This window comes from Pongo pygmaeus, chromosome 2, assembly GCF_028885625.2.
Source record: "Pongo pygmaeus isolate AG05252 chromosome 2, NHGRI_mPonPyg2-v2.0_pri, whole genome shotgun sequence".
Taxonomy (NCBI): Eukaryota; Metazoa; Chordata; class Mammalia; order Primates; family Hominidae; genus Pongo; species Pongo pygmaeus.
In genome coordinates, this window is record NC_085930.1 from 179,674,867 (window position 1) to 179,694,681 (window position 19,815).

General features: G+C 42.0%; 1 protein-coding gene across 1 annotated transcript in view; it reads right to left on the reverse strand.

Moving 5' to 3' along the window:
• The window catches only part of SLC7A14 (solute carrier family 7 member 14), a 123,557-nt gene that overhangs the window by 60,877 nt on the left and 42,865 nt on the right, over nucleotides 1-19,815 (reverse strand). Inside the window, exon 2 of the mRNA XM_054480987.1 lies at nucleotides 6,207-6,662. Within this exon, the coding sequence (XP_054336962.1) occupies nucleotides 6,207-6,510 (304 nt within the window). The 5' untranslated portion in view covers nucleotides 6,511-6,662. The remainder of the gene's footprint in view (nucleotides 1-6,206; nucleotides 6,663-19,815) is intronic.

The window sequence follows — 19,815 nt, forward strand, 5'->3', positions numbered from 1 at the left end:
TGGAAATAGAGAAGAGGCAATTTCTTGCCTATTTTTGGTACTGCCCCAGGACAGATATGTGGCAGGAGCCCAATATATTTTTACTGAACCTTATCTTATTAGATTTTTGCCAAACATTTCTTATGAGTAGATGACAAGCATTGTAAGTATTGTGTACCAGGGAAAGGACTGACGCTGTGTATGCGTACTGTTGTTGAATCCTTACCAAAAACATTTGAGAAATGGGCTTGAAGGGTTATTATAGACAGTGTATGAGCTTAGGAGTGATTCAGACCTATATTCTGTTTGAGGAACAATTTTAATAATGTTAAAAGAGGACTGGATATAAATTTAGGAAAAAAGTTAAATCTGCCTCTCTTCCACTACTCAAATAAGAGCCTCTTGGGGTTTTGAATGGCTGGATGTCACTGGCACAATGGCTTTGCTTTGTTTCATCCATAGCCAGCTACATTAGAGAACCTCTGTAAACCATCCTGCCTCCACCCTTCAGTCTCTCCAAAAGGCTGTAGGGGGGAACCATGATGAAAAAAAACCTATTTCCTCTATCTGGTTTATACAATCTGCAATATACAAAAGGGTTTTTAGGTTTGGCATGGCTATGGGGTCTGGTTGTGGCCTACTGAGCTATTGAAGAGTAGATAAGACCTTTTGGACAAAGCACAAGCTGCTTCCTCTGATAAGTTTTCTTCTACCTGTGACAGGCAGTGGGCAATTATAACGCTGGGGTGGGACTAGTGGGAGGAGCTTGGCAAGTTGCTATAACTTCCCAGATTGACAAATTGTAAAGAAAATAGACTGCTCTATGAGTCAGATTTGTTTCATGTTATAAGCTGGTTTGCATAGCATGGGGAATGGTGCCACAAGGCCAAAAACTCTCTTAAGATTGTGCTGTCCAAATAGTTTCCATTATGTTGGTGCAAAAGTAATTAGAATTAGAATTCCCTGGGGAACTTTAAAAAATTCCAATCCCTGGACCAACTGAATTAGAAACTCTGGAGGTGGTGCCTGGGCATCAGTATTTTTAAAAAGAAATAAACAGAAATTGAAAGACAAGCCACAAACTGGAGAAAGTATTTGCAAAAATACATACCTAATATAGGACTTGTCTCCAGAATATATAAGGAATGCTTAAAAGTTATTAATAAGAAAATAAAGAACCCAATTACAAAAGGGGCAAAAGGACTGGGCATGGTCTCATGCCTGTAAGCCCAGCACTTTGGGAGGCCAAGGCAGGCAGATCATGAGGTCAGGAGTTCAAGACCAGCCTGGCCAAAGTGGTAAAACCACTTTGTCTCAACTAAAAATACAAAAATTAGCCATGTGTGATGGCATGCACCTGTAGTCCCAGCTACTCGGGAGGCTGAGGCAGAAGAATCGCTTGAACCCAGGAGGTGGAGGTTGTGGTGAGCTGAGATCATACCATTGCACACCAGCCTGGGAGACAGAGCAAGACTCCATCTCAAAAAAAAAAAAAATGGGGGAGGGCAAAAGATTTAAATAGACACTTTACCAAGGAGAGCACATGGATGACAAATAAACCCATAGAAAGATGTCTAACATCATTAGTAATTAGCGTAATGCAAATTAAAACCACATTGAAACATTGCTATATACCTTTTAAAATGGCAAAACAAACAAACAAACAAAAAACAAAACAACCATGAAAAACCACATCTAATAATTCTGAGTGCTGGCAAAGAACTGGAACTTTCACATATTCCCGTGCAAGTTGAATATAATACAGCTACTTTGGAAAAAAGCTTGGCTGTTTATTATAAAGTTGAGCATTCACTTACCATACAAACTAACAACTTCACTCCTAAGTACTTACTTGAGAAACCACAACTTGTGTTTACATAAAAACCTACATGTAAATACTTGCAGTGAGTTTATTTACATCGGCCAAAGACTGGAAACAACCCAGTTGTCCTCCAACTGGTAAAAGGATAAACAAATGGTGGTAGAGCCATACAATAGGATACTACTCAGCAAGAAAATGGAACAACCTTCTGATACACACAACAACATGAATGAATTTCAAATGCATCTTACTAAGCAAAAGAAAGCAAACTTAAAAGGTTATATACTGAATGATTCTATTTACATAATGTTCTGGAAAGGGCAAACCGATAGGGACTGAAAACAAATCAGTGGTTGCCAGGGGCTGGGAGTGGGAGGAGGGATTAACTACAAAGAGGCAGCCTGGAGAAATTATTTTGGGGGTGATGGAGCTCTTCTGCATCTTGATTGTGGTGAAGCTTACATGATTATATGTGTTTACCAAAGCTCATAGAAGTGTATATAAAAAAGGATGCATTTTATGATATGTAATTATAACTCAATAAAACTGAACTCCAAAATCCATTTTTCATTATTACAGAAAAAAAATTCCCAAGTGATTTAAACCCATAGCCAGGGTTGAGAGTTGTTGACATTATCTTTCAACCTATCTATCAACAGATTTGAATGTGGGTTCTGTCATTTAAACTTCGGTTTACACATTTTCCACATATGTGAAATTGTTGGTAATAAAACCTACTTTAAAGAGATAAAGAGTTTTAAGGGTCACACTCTCTGGTAAGCACCTAATTTAGGGTTTGGCACAAAATAATAATAACCACTTATTTAGTGCTATGTGCTCAGCAATGCACCAGGCAATTAATATGCATCTCCTTTAGTCTTGACAACAATCCTTTGAAGTAGGTGTTATTATTTTTAAAGTGGAGAAACTGATGTTCAGAGAAATTATGCAACTTACTCAAGGTCTCACAGCTAGTCAGTGGCTGAACCAGGTTTCAAGTCTAAACTGAATGTTATTGATTGCTATACTACTTCTGAAATCTTTATTTCAAACATCCCACTGTTTATCATTTCCATCACTTCCTAGCTTTCTATCTCACTTTCCCAGTATTTTTATTGCAATATCTTGATCTAATTGACAATTCCAATTTCTACCAATTCTATCACTTTTCATGAGTCATCGTCACTCTTGTGTTTTCACTTCCCTTCTGATTCAGCCTAGATTATGTGATTCAGCACAGTTTAGTCTTCCTTTGAAAATACTCTTAACCTCATTACTTTTTTCTCTCTCTGCTTGGAAAAAGTTAAATCTAAGTTAATCTCAACTTTCTCTTTACTTAATTCTTGCAACTAAGCAGCAATTATTGCTGGAGATAAATGCACAGTTGTGGAGACTGGACTCACCCTCAGATGAGCCAGGTTTTAATTAAGACCAGAAGGAGAAAAGGACCGTGTATTTAAAAGGATGAAGATATAGGGGAGTTTGATTATCGTTGTATGGAGAAGCAGTGGGAAGTTTTGCCAAAGGTGAAGCAATATGGGGATGATGATGTGAAAGTGGAAAGAAGACACTGGAGCAGCACTTCCTTTAGTTTAGTGACCAACAATCATAAGAGTGAGAGTTCTGCTTGAAGAAACCTGCTATAAATATGCTAACATTGGCATAAGTTATGATATTTTGGTCCTGGCCTGACTAGGGGCTCTGGGAGGATTCCAAATGGCCTCAGTGGCTAGATAAGTCAGTCATACAGTATAGAGAAGTGTTATGGATGGGGCCATATGTGGAGAGGAGGAATCCTGTTTTGGGGAGAGGTAGGGTTTTTTCTTCTTGTGCTTGGTGCTGTGGTGAAGGCCTCAATTACTGGGCAGGACCAGGGTCTTTAGTGGAGGTGGGCTAGTGATGTGCTGGTAAAGGTTTAACAACTGACTCTCTGAACAACAGTAACGACAACAAACACATAGTCCCTCCACAGCTGATTCCAAGTTAACAGCATGACATCATTGAATGTAAAGCTGGAAAGAGGTATGCACAATCAGTACTCTTGGCAGCTGGTGTGAGCTGGCTCCAGCATAACACAGCCTGGGCCAGTCTCAGGCTCTCCATGTGAGCAGTGGAAAAGTCTAGATTATATACTGCCCATGAGCACTGTGATGGGGGTAGGTGGCAGGCTCTGGTTTCCAGATGTAATGTATCCTGTGAAGAATAAGACACAGGTAATTCATTCACAAAAATCACTGTGGTCTGGGAGACTGGGTCAAAATAGGATGAGATCTATTGAAAACTGTGTGGTCTTCATTAATCTGATGCACTGGCCCTGTGCCTTCTGTGGAACCCTTTGGGTATATGGCTGCCTTTTGTCCTACTATCAACATTCTGTTCCACATGATAACATGTTTAGATCTAGAAACTCATGGTGAGTCAATTTCTCGGTCAAAAAGTTTGGAGGTAATTGCTATCACATTAATAGAATTGCAAGTATTCCCAAAATTCATCCATGTAAATAATTTATTTTCATCAATAGGAGAGAAAACCCCACAATTCTGAAGAAACCTCAACTATTTGGGTATTCATGCTTATAAGAGGATGACCAGGAGAAGAGGATAAATGGTAAAACCAACAGGAAAGAGAAGACATGACAGGAGGTTAATAAACTCAGCTTATTTTCCTTATCAAATTAAAGAGACGTTAAATACAAACCAGCACACTTTCTGGTTGCATGCTTGTAGTCTGTCTTTGTGTTCTATGTGAGCACTATTTATTCTACATGTATGATATTAATGTAATGCTTTTCTTATGATGGCACACATTGGTACACAGAATTCCTAATATAAGTTAGAATTCCCACTTCTCCTGAAATATTTGAAGAGATCAAGACCTTCATTGTCAGTACATGGGTTGGCCCACATGATCTGCCATCCCTAAAACCCAGAAAAGCCTCATGCTTTTGCAAAAAGCCGGAGGTTTTCCTGTCTCAAGTTGTCCATTGGCCTACTCCAGCAATTCTGGGAAGATACTGTAGATTGCTACTCAAGAGAAAAGGAAGGAAGGGGAAAAGGCAATAGGAGAGCCATTTTTACAAAGTATTGGCATGTGAGTCCTGGCACCTTATTTTAAAAAATGAGTTTTTTGATTCTTTCTCAAGGGGAGACAAAGAGCTGCTAGTGGACCTGTCTCTGTGGGCTATAAATCTGTGGAGGTGTTTGTGGCAGATGGCGCATTGTGATTCTCACAAGGGCTTTAAATCTCCTGGCCTGGCTTCCTTCTCCTTGGGGGCTCGATGCCAGTTTGAGGTTTATCAAATCCCAATCATATCAGATTTATTGACTTGTCATTTTGCTGCTCTGCCTATCTTTATTATTTATATCTTAGCTGTATCCTTCCCCCCTCCCTCAAGAGGATTGACCTGTCTTCTGGTGTAAAGGAGAGTTAAAATTAAAACAGAGTCATTAGAACATGACAGGGAATGAGAAGCTGGGAGGTGTATGAGAACCAGAATAATTCTCTGTATTGAAAAAATAGGCCAGGAGCGGAGGCTCACGCCTGTAATCCCAGCACTTTCGGCGGCCGAGGCGGGCGGATCACCTCAGCCTCCCAAAGTGCGGGGTCAGGAGTATGACAGCAGCCTGGCCAACATGGTGAAACCCTGTCTCTATTACAAGTACAGAAATTAGCCAGGCATGGTGGTACGCACCTTTAATCCCAGCTACTCAGGAGGCTGAGGCTGAGGCAGAAGAATCGCTTGAACCCGGGAGGTGGAGGTTGCAGTGAGCCGAGATCGCACTATTGCACACCAGTCTGGGCGACAGAGCAAGACTCTGTTTAAAAAAAAAAAAAAAAAACCCAGAAAACAAAAAACAACAACAAAAAAGAAGGCCAGGCGCGGTGGCTCATGCCTGTAATTCCAGCACTTTGGAAGGCCGAGGCAGGTGGATTAGTTGAGGTCAGGAGTTTGAGACCATTCTGGCCGAAATGGTGAAACCCCGTCTCTACTAAAAATACAAAAATTAGCCGGGCGTGGTGGCGGACGCCTATAATCCCAGCTACTCAGAAGGCTGTAGCAGGAGAATTGCTTGAACCAAGGAGGTGGAGGTTTCAGTGAGCTGAGATCATGCCACTACACTCCAGCCTGGGCAACAGAGCAAGACTCCGTCTCAAAAAAAAAAAAAAAAAAAAAAAAAAAGAAAGAAAGAAAAGAAAAGAAAAAGGAAAAAAAAAAGGAAGCTACTATAATTAAGTCAAAACCTGGCCCTAACCTCCCTGGCAGTCAAGGCAAAAAAGAGCATGATGATCCACTTTTCTGCCACTTCATACATCTCACCACTAAATACTCCGGAGAAAGGAGATGAACAGTGACCAGGCTGGTAAGCACACTTTCCACAGTACTTCCCTGCATGGAGACACTTACCTGATAATATGGATGCGACGGCTGCAATGATGAAGGACACAATGACACCAGGTCCTGCCATTTCCTTGGCCACCAGGCCAGAGACCACATACATGCCAGTGCCCACACAGCTGCCAACGCCAAGAGAGATGAGGTCCACTGTGGTGAGTACCTGGGCTAGCTTAGTTCCATGTGCCGTGGTGGCCCCAGTTCCCTCTAGCATGGACTCCACTGGTTTGGTGCGTAGGATCCTGGAGTGCATTGCATACCAGGCAGCCCCCCACTGCACCCGCCGGGGATCCAGCGAGGTGAAGAAGCCACTCATCTTGAGCGATAGGGGATGCAGTGAAGGTCAGCTGATGGAAGGGAGCTACAAAGCCTTAGTGGATGGTTCTGGAACTCATCTAGTGAACAGGGATCTCCCTTTTAGGAAAGGTCCAGAGGGACCCAGTGCAGCCTTCTCCTGGGCATGAATGTCTGCAGGAAAAACACAAGAAAGCAGAAGATGAGACCGAGTGAGAAACAAACCTTCACTTGGAAGGATGGTTGGAGGTTAATGTCCTGAACTGGTAGAACTGGTCTACCTGTGTGCTCATAACACGGAAGGATTCCATGGTTCCACTCTCCTTGCTCTTCTCTCCAGTTCTAAAGGACTGTCGGCACGTGCACTGTGTTGCACAGTCATCCTGATGAGGATGGTCTGAGTTAGAGCTCTGCCACTTACTGCTCTGTGGTCTTGGGTAAGCCATGGCTGTGTTTCAGTCTCAACTGTCCAATGGTACAATAAAGTCTCTCTCCTAGTGTTGATGTGAAGATTAGATGAGTGACGTCCATAAGGAGCTTAAGAAAATGCCTGGCGTATGGAAAGTGCTCATCCATCTCAACTCTATCTACCTCTTACTTTGCCAACACTTGGTCTGTGATTCTTGGGCATATTTTGAGGGGACATGATATCTACATGTTTTTTAACATAAAAATGTAAAATTAGATCCATGAGTCTCAAGAGGGGCCATGCCATCCCATGGGTTATTTTGGCACTGGGCTCCCAAATGAAATAAAAAATGTTTTGGGAATTTTTTTTTACTCTCAAACATTGGAATGGTGGGGAGTACTCCTGGCATCTGGGGGGACCCTGAGATGTGAGATGTGTGGGATGTTGTCACACAACTTTTAGATATTTTGCTTGACTTTCCTGTAGATAAAAATCCTGGTTATGATGATCTGAGCCTGGCAAGTCACTCTCTTTTACATATAAACTCATAGGATATTTTGGATAGCCTTAATATACAAGTAAATTGAATTTTCCAGGAATACAACTATAGAATAAATCAAAGGAAGATTATAATGTATTTAGTTTGGAACTTAAGAGGAGTTGTTTGCCCTTTCAGAAAACCAAGGACCCCATGGGAATGCCACTCGTGGTATTGCATTTCTCATGCCGCACCCTGGAACAGCCTGCCATCTGGAACGGGCACGTTTGCGGTGATTTTTCACCTAGTGCAAGCATCTGAAACCATCATTTGGATATGCCTGGGTATTTACACACTGAAATATGTTGTATATAGGTAGATGATCAATAATTTCACTTCAGGATACTAAAAGGAGGTATGACAAAGTATTTATTATAAAAAGGGGTGTTGGATCTGATAGAGTTGAGAACTACAGTGTTAGGTAATTTCTAAAGTTTAGTAAATTAGGAACTGCAAATATATAAGGCTACTTTCTTTGGAAGCCAGAAGCTGCAGAAAATTTATAAAAACTATAAAATTTATAAAACTCATAAATGTATAGAATTTTTGAAGTATAACCAGACATTGATTCCAAATACTGTACTGACAAGCTCAGGACATTTATATAATCAGTAAGTACCTGCCTACCTCATCTACTCATAGTATTAATGAATACTAAGCACTTAATGTAGCACTTGTTTGCTTCTAAAGGCTTTTCAAACACTAATTAGAAGAATCAGGCGAAATGTGGCTGTTTGGTTCACAGGTTTGGGTGACAGCCTTTCTGGTTTAATTTTTTCCTAGCTTTGACAGTGTGGCTTCGTGCTGTGTTTTTATTCTTGACAACACCTTAGATATCACTACAGTTGGATAACATGCCAGAGATATTTAACAGGCTAGAGTGTCTGCATTCCTCCCTTCCGCATCCCCTTCCTCCTCTCCTCTTTCTTCTTCTAAAGATTTTCGTATTGGCAACAAAATATACCATATGTTTACCGAGAAGGCCGCTAGAACAACTGCTTTGGTTGAGGTCTTGTGGGGACGTGAATCCACGTATCTATTTCCACTCAGCCAGCATATAAGGAACACCTGTTATGTGCCAAGCATGGCGTGAGGCTTGTAGATGCAAAGACATAGTCCCTGCTCCCGTGGAGCTTGCAGCCTGGGATGAGAGATAGTGGACGCCCAAATCACACTGCAAGTGAGAGGGTTTCTTTTTGTTTCTCCCTGAAAAGCTTGGCTTTTATTATTTCTCTTTTTACACAAACATCGCATATCTATTGCAGAAAAGTCAGACAATATAAATAACAAAGAACCACATGAGTAAATAAAATACCACCCAGCTAGCTACAACTTGATTTATATTCTTTCAGACCCTTTTCTATGTAACTACACACCTATTTGAATGGACATGTATATGTGTATGCGTGTGTTTTATAAATGTTATATCATTTATTCTGATTTGAAACTTTCTTGTTTTGCTTAACAATATGTTAGAATGTTTTCCCACATCAATAGTTACGGAAACATCATTTTTAATAACTGAGTAGTAGCTTCACTATTGTGGCTTCAGTGTTTTTATTCAGAAAATTGGCCTGTTGCTTTAGTTTTAATTCATCCATTCAAGAAACTATACAAAGCATCTTCTCTGTGTCAGCCCAGCCTTAGGTAGCAGTTGCTGTGGGAAATGAGACATTCAGGGTCCTGCTGTCATGGTGCTGACGTTTGGTGAAGAGGGAGGAGGCAATACACAGGCTGACAAATAAAATCAGTCAGTTTCAGAGAGGGATACAGACTGTGTTATGGGCTGAATCGTGGCCCCCCCAAATTAGAATGTTGGAGTCCTAGCCACCACACCTCAGAATGTGACCGTATATGGAAATAATATCATTATAGATGTAATTAGTTGGGGGGAGGTCATACCAAAGTAGAATGGGCCCTTAGTCCATATGACTGATGTCCTTATAAAAAGGGGAAATTTGTAAACAAAGTCACACACACGGGGAGAACAGACATGGGGGTTATGCCTCTACAAGCAAAGAGATGCCTCAGATTGCCACGAAACCACCAGAAGCTAGAAAAGAGGCAGCACGAAACCACCAGAAGCTAGAAAAGAGGCAGGGAACAGATTCTTCCTCATAGCCCTAAGAAGCCAACCCTGCTGACACCTTAGTCTTGGATTTCTAGACTCCGGAATGGTGAGACAATACATTTCTATTGCTTAAGCCATCTGGTCCATGGTATTAGGTTGGCACAAAATTAATTGCAGTAAAGCACAAATTGCAAAAACCGCAATTACTTTTTCACCAACACAATACTTTGTTATGGCAGCCCTAGCAAACTAGTACAGGCTTAGAGGAAATAAAATGGGGGTGATAAAGGGGTAGGAAGGTCTCTGTGGACATGGCATTGGCTCCTGAGTGGTGCAAAGAAGCCAGTTGTACCAGATATCAGGGAAATGCTCCTCACGTTGTGGTTCAAGAGGATAGAGCGGGTGTTGCATCTGCTGGGATCTAACTGAGACTGGTATGGGGTAAGGAGGAGGATTTGAGTGTCGTGTTGACTAATTAAATCCTCACAACATATCTGCCTTTACAGATGAGGCAAAGTAGGCTGGGAGAGGGGCAGTCACTTACCCAAAGTCACCAGAGCCAGAGCTTGGCCCTAGGCTCCGTGGGGCTCTCTTACTTAAGATGTGTAGAGGTCAGACTGCCAGAGGGCTGGTCAGCCAAGATAAAAGGGGTGTGATTTGGATATTTAGTGCAGTGAGAAGCCCTTGGAGGCTTTTATTCAGGTGAGCAATATAAGATGACTTACTTTTCTAAAAGCTCATTGTAGCTGCGGCAGAATCTTGGGCCCTGGGATCCTTTAAGGCAGCCCGGGATAGATGTAAAAAGGCGAGGGGTGTGGACCTGCTGCAGGGGGGAGGCCGACAAGTAAGCAGAGATCTACAAGCCAGTGGGACTCTGCAGCCAGGGCAGTGCCTGCACACAGGACACTATGCAGGAAGGAGAAAAATTGTCAGCCAGCTCCAGGAGAACCTCACAAGCTGTGTGCTGCTGGAATCAAGGAGAGAGGCCTCACGGCAGGTTGTGGCTGTGGTAAATGCAGGTGGGCTTCATGTCCTCTTTTTGAGGGGTGGTGAATGGGTTTCCAGTCTTGAGACCCCTTGGCAGTGGCTCTCCATCTTGGTTGCACATTGGAAATACCCAAGGATCTTTCAGAAACGCTGGTGCCTGTGCCCCATCCCAAAAATTCTAATGTAATTTGCCTGAAGTATGGCCTATATACAGGGGTTCTTTAAATGCCCCAGCTTATGCTAGCACAGCAGAATTGAGGTTCCCTGCCCCATGCCGGGCATAATGACAAATGCTCCATGTGGAAAACCAGATATTGCTGTTTTCCACAGGAGGCCACCAGTCTGACAGGTACTTCCGGTTTCCTTCCCTGGGCTGGTCATGGGGCCTCTTAACAGCTCTCCTCGGCAGGCAATGACTATGAAGGCGGCACTGTCTGGAGATATCTCCTGGGCTACTTGTCCTGTTCAGCCTTCATCAAAAACTGTCACAAGGACACTGAGAAACAAACCAGCCTTTTTATGAAAGTAATGGCTTCTATTTGCACTTCGTATTCCTGGTAATTAGAAACCGTATTGAAAATGTGGAGAATCAACCAAAAGCAAAGGTTGAGGGTGGCAAGAATGCCCCCTGGTCCTATTCTCTTCACGCAATTCCCCTGAGTGCTTGCTTTATTGATGCAGACAGGGAGTTGGGACCATTTCCTTTCTTGGTAGGAAATTTACTGGAGAGAACAAAATGTACAAAAGAAAACATGCTTCTAGGTGACTATTGGCAATATCCATATTCATTACCCCCAGATTATGTTAATTAAAGATAGTTTTGGAAACTCATTGCTGTTGTCTTTCCAAGATGAGCAATAAATGTGTGTTGTGCTTTCTCTAGCACTTTAATTCAGGTTTCTCAAAATACTTCACAGCTATAACTAAGGAAGTCTTACAGGGCCTCTGGGAGAAGAGAGTCATCATTGTGGTGCTTGCTGGCATGCTCGAGGGTTCAGTGGGCTCCAAGGATAATGATGATAAAAGCAAGTTTGTTTCAGGATGCAAATAATTACAGTTTAGTAGTTCACTGAATGAGTAGGATTATCGAGTTAGGCTAGAGACTGCCTTTGGAGGTGAGGAGAGGAAGGAAACGAAGGCTAACAAAACAGTAAACAGCCAGTAATCATTCCTGCCTGATTTTGCAAATATGCTAAGGGACTACAAAAATCCCTCATGACACACTCGATGAGTAGTTGTCCAGCTTTTTCTGGAACATCTGGGCAGCAGGGAACATTGGCTGATAGAAGCAGCCCTTTCACGTGGTGGGACAGTTAGGATTGCTACAAGATCCTTTTAATTGATGTCCCCAGGAAAAATGAGGCTGCAGTTAGAGTAAACGTTGCCTGGTTTTCTGAGCCCCACCTGGTGACTGTGGGATCTGAGGACCCTTCTGAGGTCTCTGCCCACTCCCACATCCAGGTCTTGGCTAACCCTCTCACCACCTCCCTGCTTTTCTTCCTCTGGGCTGAGCTTCTGGCTCTGGGTTAAGAACACAATTCAGGAGCCAGGCTTCCTGCATGCAAATTCTGGCTCTGCCTTTACTAACTAAGTGACCTTGGGCAAACCTCACTATGCACCGGTTTTGCCATCCGTAAAATGGGATCACAGTGGTACCTAGCTCACAGGGTTGTGGTGAGGAGTGGAAGAGCTAATACGTGTGGAGCTTTTAGTACCGTGCCTGGCATATAGTGCATGCAGTGGGAGCGTTAGCTAGCATCACCTTGCTGTGGCCCCTGACCAGGTGTTTGTTGTTGTTGTTGTTCCCTGCTGCTGACACCCTTCCCACCACCTTCACCTCCTTAGGCAGCTCTCGGAGGGCCCTTGGCCTGATGCCAAGTCCTTAATCAGGGCTTTTTTCTGTGGAACCTCCCATGGGTTTCTCCTGGCTGCAGACTGTACACCCTGGTACTTCCACTCCAAGGGATTCTTATTTACCTTTCTCAAACTTGTGGAGAATGGTTTTCCTCTTTCCTGTTTTCCTTTATCTAAAGGGGCCCTTCAGTAGATTTGCTTAGGCCTTTGGATGTTATGCCTCCTCTCATTCTTCTATACTTTTGACTTTTTTCCCCAAGATGCACACATACCTTTGGGATGGCTAGACCATGGTAGGTTCACCTTCAGTTACCACCCTATCCCTGAAAACATGATCCCCTTCTGACTTTTATGCCTGTGGCTTACTCTGGCTCACTCAGCTGGCATAAGCTTTGATGGTGGATCCCGTCCTGAAGCCCTTGCTTCTGTTACTTTTCTACTTCTTCCAGGCTCACCAGATATGGCTTTATGTTTGCACCACAACTGGGGATGTGCTTGCATGTCAGCCGCTCTGACTTTATACTACGTGGCCGGGTACAGGCTAGATGCGTCTTAATCCCAGGGTCTGCTCAGCTCTGACAGAACATCCTAGTAAACTAAACTGAGATGTGTGTCCCAGTAACTCTCTTCTGTTGTCTGCAGTTTTGCTCTCTGTATCTATACAGATTAGAGTTAATCTGCTTATGGGATAAGTCTTCAAGTTTTTGATAGCAACTAACATATATCTTGGGGTCTTATCTTTCCTAGACTAAACGTCTTCAATTTCTTCTGTGATCAACAGTGCTTCACATGTGATAGGTTCTAGCTCAACCACATTCTGATTTGTACTTCTTGAATAGGCTGCAGCTCATCATGGCTGGCACTTTTGGACCATGACAGAGCGGTAAGGGAGATGTTTTTGATCCATCTGGCCCAGTGTGTGTGTGTGTGTGTGTGTGTGTGTGTGTGTGTGGTGTGTGTGTGTGCACATGCACGTGCACGTGTGCACAAGCACATGCCTCTTAAATTATGCAATGTTGGTGCCTGACAAATTCACTCAGATGTACAATTGGCTTTAAGACCAGGGTTCCTGATTTTCAGATTGCTAATTTTTTCAGTTGTATCTTTGCTAAGTGTTTGATCAAACCCACTTCAAATATCTTTTGATCACCTACCGTATTATTTAACGACGTGCTAGCCTGTTTATATTCTATGTGGAGTCTCAGACACAGCCAACTTTGTTTTACTTGAAATGTCTTTAAAGGGGAGTATGAATCTATAATGACTGCATATTTTAGCTATGTAAATAAGGTTGCACCAATTAAGCTTCCTTTTCAAAGCTTGTTGGTTTCGTTTGTTTGTTTCTAAAAAGTTATTGAGTATATTAATCAGCTTTTGCTGTAGTAACAAACAACCCCAAATTTGAATATTACAATGGTGATGTTTGTCTCTTGCTGTGGCTCTACTCCAGACAGTGGATCGGCTTCAGATTTTTTCCCCAATCTGGACAGGGGGTCTACTCCACACATCTTCTTATTCCAGGATTCAGGCTGAAGGAGCAATCCCTATCTGATGCATGCTGCTCTTTCGTGGCACAACTGGTGGAAATGTAAAATGTCTCTACTGCTTCTGCTGGGAACTGGCAGCTCCATTGACTTCCCATTAACTAAAGTAAGTCATATGGCCAACCCAAAGTTAGTGGGGTGAGAAGTGTCCTCCTCCCATAGAAGGCAGGTGAGTCACATGGCACAGGGCGAAGTTGTGCACTTTTCTTATGAAGGGGGATGTAAACAGTTTTGATGATATGTCACTGATCCCTTACTATGCACTAGACAAAGCAATTATATTTTTCTTCTGAGGCTGTTTTCTCTGAAATGGGCAGATATCTGTACATCTGAGGTAGAAACTTAAGACTCTGATGTGTTCATTCCTGCACTTCCACAATTAATTCTTTAAAGATATAAATAATGATTGCCTGTAAATAGGTAAATTAAAAATTCATCTGCTTGCAACACCAAGCAGAACAAAATAAAGAGAAACCTGTTTAATTTTGTTTGCTTGAAATAATTCTTCAAAAAAAACTTATGAAAACAATTGACTTTTACCTGGTCTGGGACAATATTTCTACTTACACAAATAGTTTCCCATTCTGCTCCCCTGTTTGTCAACACTCCAGGGTTGCGAATACTCTCTGTGTATATATTTGTTGGAAACTGTGGTGAAAACACTCTCAAGAGCATCTACTTGGAGAAGCAAGGAGAGGCTTGTTCAGAGATTGGTTACTGAGCGTTGAGATACCACATTTCTCCTTCGATGCCCCAGTCAGGGAGGGTATCACAGTTTGACATCACTTTCTCCTCTCCTTTTCCGTGGACCTCAGGTCCAGTGCCTCAGGTCTTTGCTTGGGGCTAGGTGTCCTTGCATGTGTGGCCACAGTCTGACATCACCTTCCACTCTTCTCCCGCAGATCAGGGTCTCCCAGGTTAGGGTCTCAGGTCTCTGCTTGGTGTCATGTGTTATTCATTGTATATAAGATAATATTAACAAAACCAGAGTTCAGGAAATGAAAAACTCTTCATTAATCAGATATTACTGGGAAACCTCTCTGTTAGAAGGGACAAATAATACCAAAAACCAGTTAATCCTTCTATGCCACCATAAAAGATTTAAGAATTAGTATTAATCATTGCAAAAGTATTTAATGAGTTCCCAGTGTGTGTTTAGTTCAATGGTAGCTGTTATGGCCATAAAATAAATTACTGTAATCTACAGAATATCAGGAATTTAGGCACAAGGCAGCTTCAGGGAGTGCGAGCGTCCTCTGCTTGTCCTTCCAGATCCACCCAGCAGCCCACTGGCTGTGTCCTGGGGAGCTGACATGCTCCCTTGCCCTCTGATTGGATTGGTCAATGGGAGGCACCAGCAGGTGATCAGGAGGATGGAAGAGAGGGAGGCCAGGTGTTTATCCCTAGCTTCCCTTTGCCAGGTCACTGTGGGTTGGCTGTGGCTCCAGCCAGGTGGCCCTCTCCACATAGCCCTATCTCTCTCTGGTTCTGATAATTCTTTCTTTATCCCCCCTGTCATTTCAGGCAGAGGGTGGTACTCATGTTTCTAGCCCTTGGAACTGCATTTTGCCTCATGATTTCTCTGCCCACTGCCCTCATCTTTATATATATTAACAGTTCTTTTCATTAACTTTCCTCAAAATACCAGACTTGAGTGTGCCACGTGCTTCCTGCTGGGATCCTGACTGATACATGGGTATATTAGATGGCTGAGATAGATTCAGGAAATCAACGATACCCACTGTGTCTACAGAGATACTGGGTTTGAAGTCAGAACAGTGAGGTCTGGGCTTTGACTCTGCTGTGTGACCTTGGGTTTGTATCTTAAAATCCCTGAGCATCAGTTTTATTATCTGAAATACAGGAGAAATAATAGTTACCTTGTAAACCTGTCATGAGGATTTAATGAGATGATGCTTGTGGATGCAGTTTGGAAACCACAAAGCAACCTATAAGTGTAGGCATTGAAAATGTGACCAGTGCCCGAAATATAGCTAAGAGACCGTAAGAGACTTGGCAATTCGCAGAAGTAGATCATAAGCTGTTTGCAATGCTTTGCTTACCAAAGAAGAGTGAACCATTAAAGTTTAGAAAAACTTTGAATGGAAGACTGATATAGCAACATTTTTTCTGGTTCACATTTGATTAGCCAGAAAAGTTAATTAGTTAGAACATATTTCCCAAGCCTTCCAGTTACTTGAAGTTTAACTGCATATGAAAGTTATTGGGAAGTATGATGGGCCCATAGGTCATTTCTAAATACATGCAGATTTCCAAAATTAACACTGAAAAGTGAGAGCACACTATCATACCATGAGTATAGTTTGAATACTCTGTACTTATGAATCAGGAGACCGGAGGTTTTGTCCCAGTCCCGTAGGACAAGCTATGGGTGAGACTTGAGTAAGCCACAGCTTGCTAAGGTTTCTATTTTCTCATTTAGAAAATGTTGATAGGGACTTTTTAATGCAACACTATAGTTGCAAAGTGTACTCATGAGAGATGCGTAAGGTGGCTTTTTGCACAGAAATTCTGGTCTCCTCATCCCAAATGTGATTGTAGAGGCCATTCTGAAATGATGAGATCATAAAATATTTGTATTTGAGATCATTCAGCCTGGCACCTTCATGCCATGTGTAATCTGAGCCCCCAGAAGACAATCTGCACCCACTCTGGCTGGATGCTCATCTCAGCATGTCCTTACACCCAAGACAGAACACTAACTGGACTCCTAAGACACTGAAGGAAATGGAAGCCTTTCTGGCAAAAGAGAGAAATGCTATCACATATCTCACACAACTCCCTCTTGTATTAGGTCCCTCTGGCTGCTGTAACAAATGGCTACAAATGTAGTGGCCAAAAACGACAGATTTGATATTTTACAGCTGTGAGTCTGCAGGGCTGTGTACCTTCCGGAAGTTCCAGGGACAATCTATTTCCTTGCCTTTTCCAGCTTCTAGAATTTAGAGGTCACCTGCATTCCTTGACTTGTGATTCTTTCCTTCTTCAAAACCAGCAACATAGTATCTTCTCTCCTCTCTGATCCCCTGCTGCTCCCCTGTTCTAAGGATCCTTGTAATTATATCAAATCTATTCTCTAATCCAGGATAATCTCCTCATCTCAAGATTCTTAACGTAATCACCTCTGCAGAGTCCCCTTTGTCATAGTCACAAATTCTGAAGATTAGAACATGGACATCTCTGGGGAACATTATTCCATCTTCTAAGAACCACTCTTATCTTAGACATGTCTCTCTTCGTATTTCTGTACTCTATGGCAAACTGCCACCTCTCTCATCTCTCTTTTCCTGAAAACACTAGGCTGAGCATTTATATGCTTTTGGAAAAATTCTGTCCCTAATTAAACAAAAACTTAACCCAAACTACATGTATCTATTGTCTGTCAAGAATACTCATGGTAGAGTCATTTACTCAGCTGCTTTCAGAGGAGCAGCTTCAGACCCTGACCACTGAAGTGGTTTATTTGAGGCCACACCCAAGTGATGGCAGGTGTCCTGACCTCCAAGCCAGTGCTTTCCGTACTGCTCCGTATTTAAAAAGGTGAATGGAGCAGCCTATATTTTCTGCATATAATGTTATCCCAGGCTTGGGATAATCTCCAGAGGAGAATTAGGCATTTGCCTAGTTGTCTATATGGTCGTGGTCCTTCTAAACATATTTTTTATGCAAGAAAATTGCAGGATTTCAGGGAAGAAAGGTGACCTAATCTTGAAAGTCTTCCTAGAGATTTGGCCTCAGTAGGAATTTCCTCATCCTGATCTGGAGAAGCCCAATTCTAGCAGGAGTCTCCTAAATGAACTTGTTCACATTAGTATTAACAAATTGGCTTCCCCAGGGTTGTGCAGGAAAATCTTTAAGTGGATGCATCCCTGCAGCTACTCACTCTGGATATGCTAAATAGAGTTGTCCATCTGAGATACTTCTTTCCAAGTCAATAGCTGCAATTTGGATGACAACCTTTGTGCCTCTGGGTTTGGAGCTTATATCTGAAATTACTTTTGTTTTCTCTATTCTCTATATCTTTACCCACAGCCAGGCTTCTCTTGTACTTCAGATTTTGCTCTTGTGGGGGCTGGCCACCTGTTTCTTTGAGATTTATTTCATTGCACCCAAAGGAAATTTCTGTTATTAAAAGAGTCTGCATTTTAAGTCAGATAATTCCAACTAGACCCTTCAAAATGTAGGGAACTGCCATTTCATGTGATACAACAATAAATGGACCAATAGAACTTTAATTTTGTCGATATAGGTTATTATACATGCTCCACAAATTTTTAGTTCTCAATAAAGCCTGACTCCAACACACCCAGCCTCACTCTACTCTTGGCTTTACTGCTCTCAGTACACACCATCTGCAGTGAATTTCTATAAATATGGAGCACCTAGTTAATGTCTGCACTGTGTGTGCAAAATGTAGAGGCAAAAAGAAGAAAAAGATAGCCCCTGCCCTCCAGGAACTCTCAGGCTGGCCTGCAAGATGGACAAGAAGTGAGTGACCATCCAATGTGATACAAGGAAGTCTCCCCACTGACCATAAAGATTCCCACTTCTTAGCTCCTCTTCCTGTTTTCCTCACCTTTTTCTCTGAAGCTATTCACATTTCCATGTTCCTTTGGGACTCAGCTTATATCCCATCTGTCATTAAATGTGTGTTAACCACTGGAGCCTCCTCTTCTCTGATTTCCTGTAGGACCCTCAACTCAACGTGTATTCGTCAATTGACTTGTGCAGATTGTTAAACACTTGAGAGCTAGGATCTCTTCTTAAAGCCCTCCAGTGGTTTTGTATTGCAAATGAAATGAAATGAAATCCAAGGTCCTTAAAATGTCCTCCAGGGCCCTACATAATCTGATGTCTACTTCATCTCCGAGTTCATCTCCTACCACCCTCCTTCTTGGTTCAACCACACTGACTTCCTTTCCATTCTTGAAATACATCAAGCTCTCTGTTGTCTCAGGGCCTTTGCACTTGTTTCTTCTATCTGGAATCTCTTGCCCTAGGTCTTTGCATGACTTACTCTTCATGCTTCCAGTCTCAGTTGAAATGTCATCTTTGGAGAGAGAGGTCCTCCTGGGCCACCTGAGCTAAAAGTGGCCCTGGCCTCTCTGTGGTCTCTTGTACTCTTTTCCTCATTATCTGCCTATGTATCTATCTGTGCATCTATCTATGTATCTACCTATCTGTGTATTTATCAGTCATCTATCTATATCTATCATCTATATATCCATCTATTCACTTATTTACTTATTCATTTAGCTTCAAGTAATTTATCTTGATTTGACATTTAATTGTTTATATTCTTATGTCTGTCTCTTCCCTCTAGACTGCAAACTTCTTGAAGGTAGGAATTTTTTATCTAATTATAGATAAATTATCTCTATTTAAAAATCCCTTTATATTCATTAAGTTAAGGGAAACACGAGTTTAAAATCTACAATATCATATAGTATTTTCCACTTATCTGCAGGGGCTACCTTCCAAGACCTCCACAGTAGATGCTTGAAACTGCATATAGTACTGAATCTTATATATACTTAAAGTTTTTTCCTATATGTACATACCTATGATAAAGTTTAATTAATAGATTAACCACAGTAAGAGATTAACAACAATAACTAATATTAAAATAGGATAACCATAACAGTATTCTAGCATCACTACTATTGTACTTTGGGGCCAGTATTAAGTAAAATAAGGATGACTTGAATACAAGCCCTGTAATACAATGTACAGTCGATCTGATAACTGAGATTGCCACCAAGTGACTAAGTGGCGGGGTGGGGGGTAGTACATAGTGTGGATACCTTGGACAAAGGAATGATTCATGTCCTGGGTGGGACAGAGTGGGATGGTGTGAGATTTCATTATGCTACTCAGAACAGCATGCAATTTAAAACTTATGA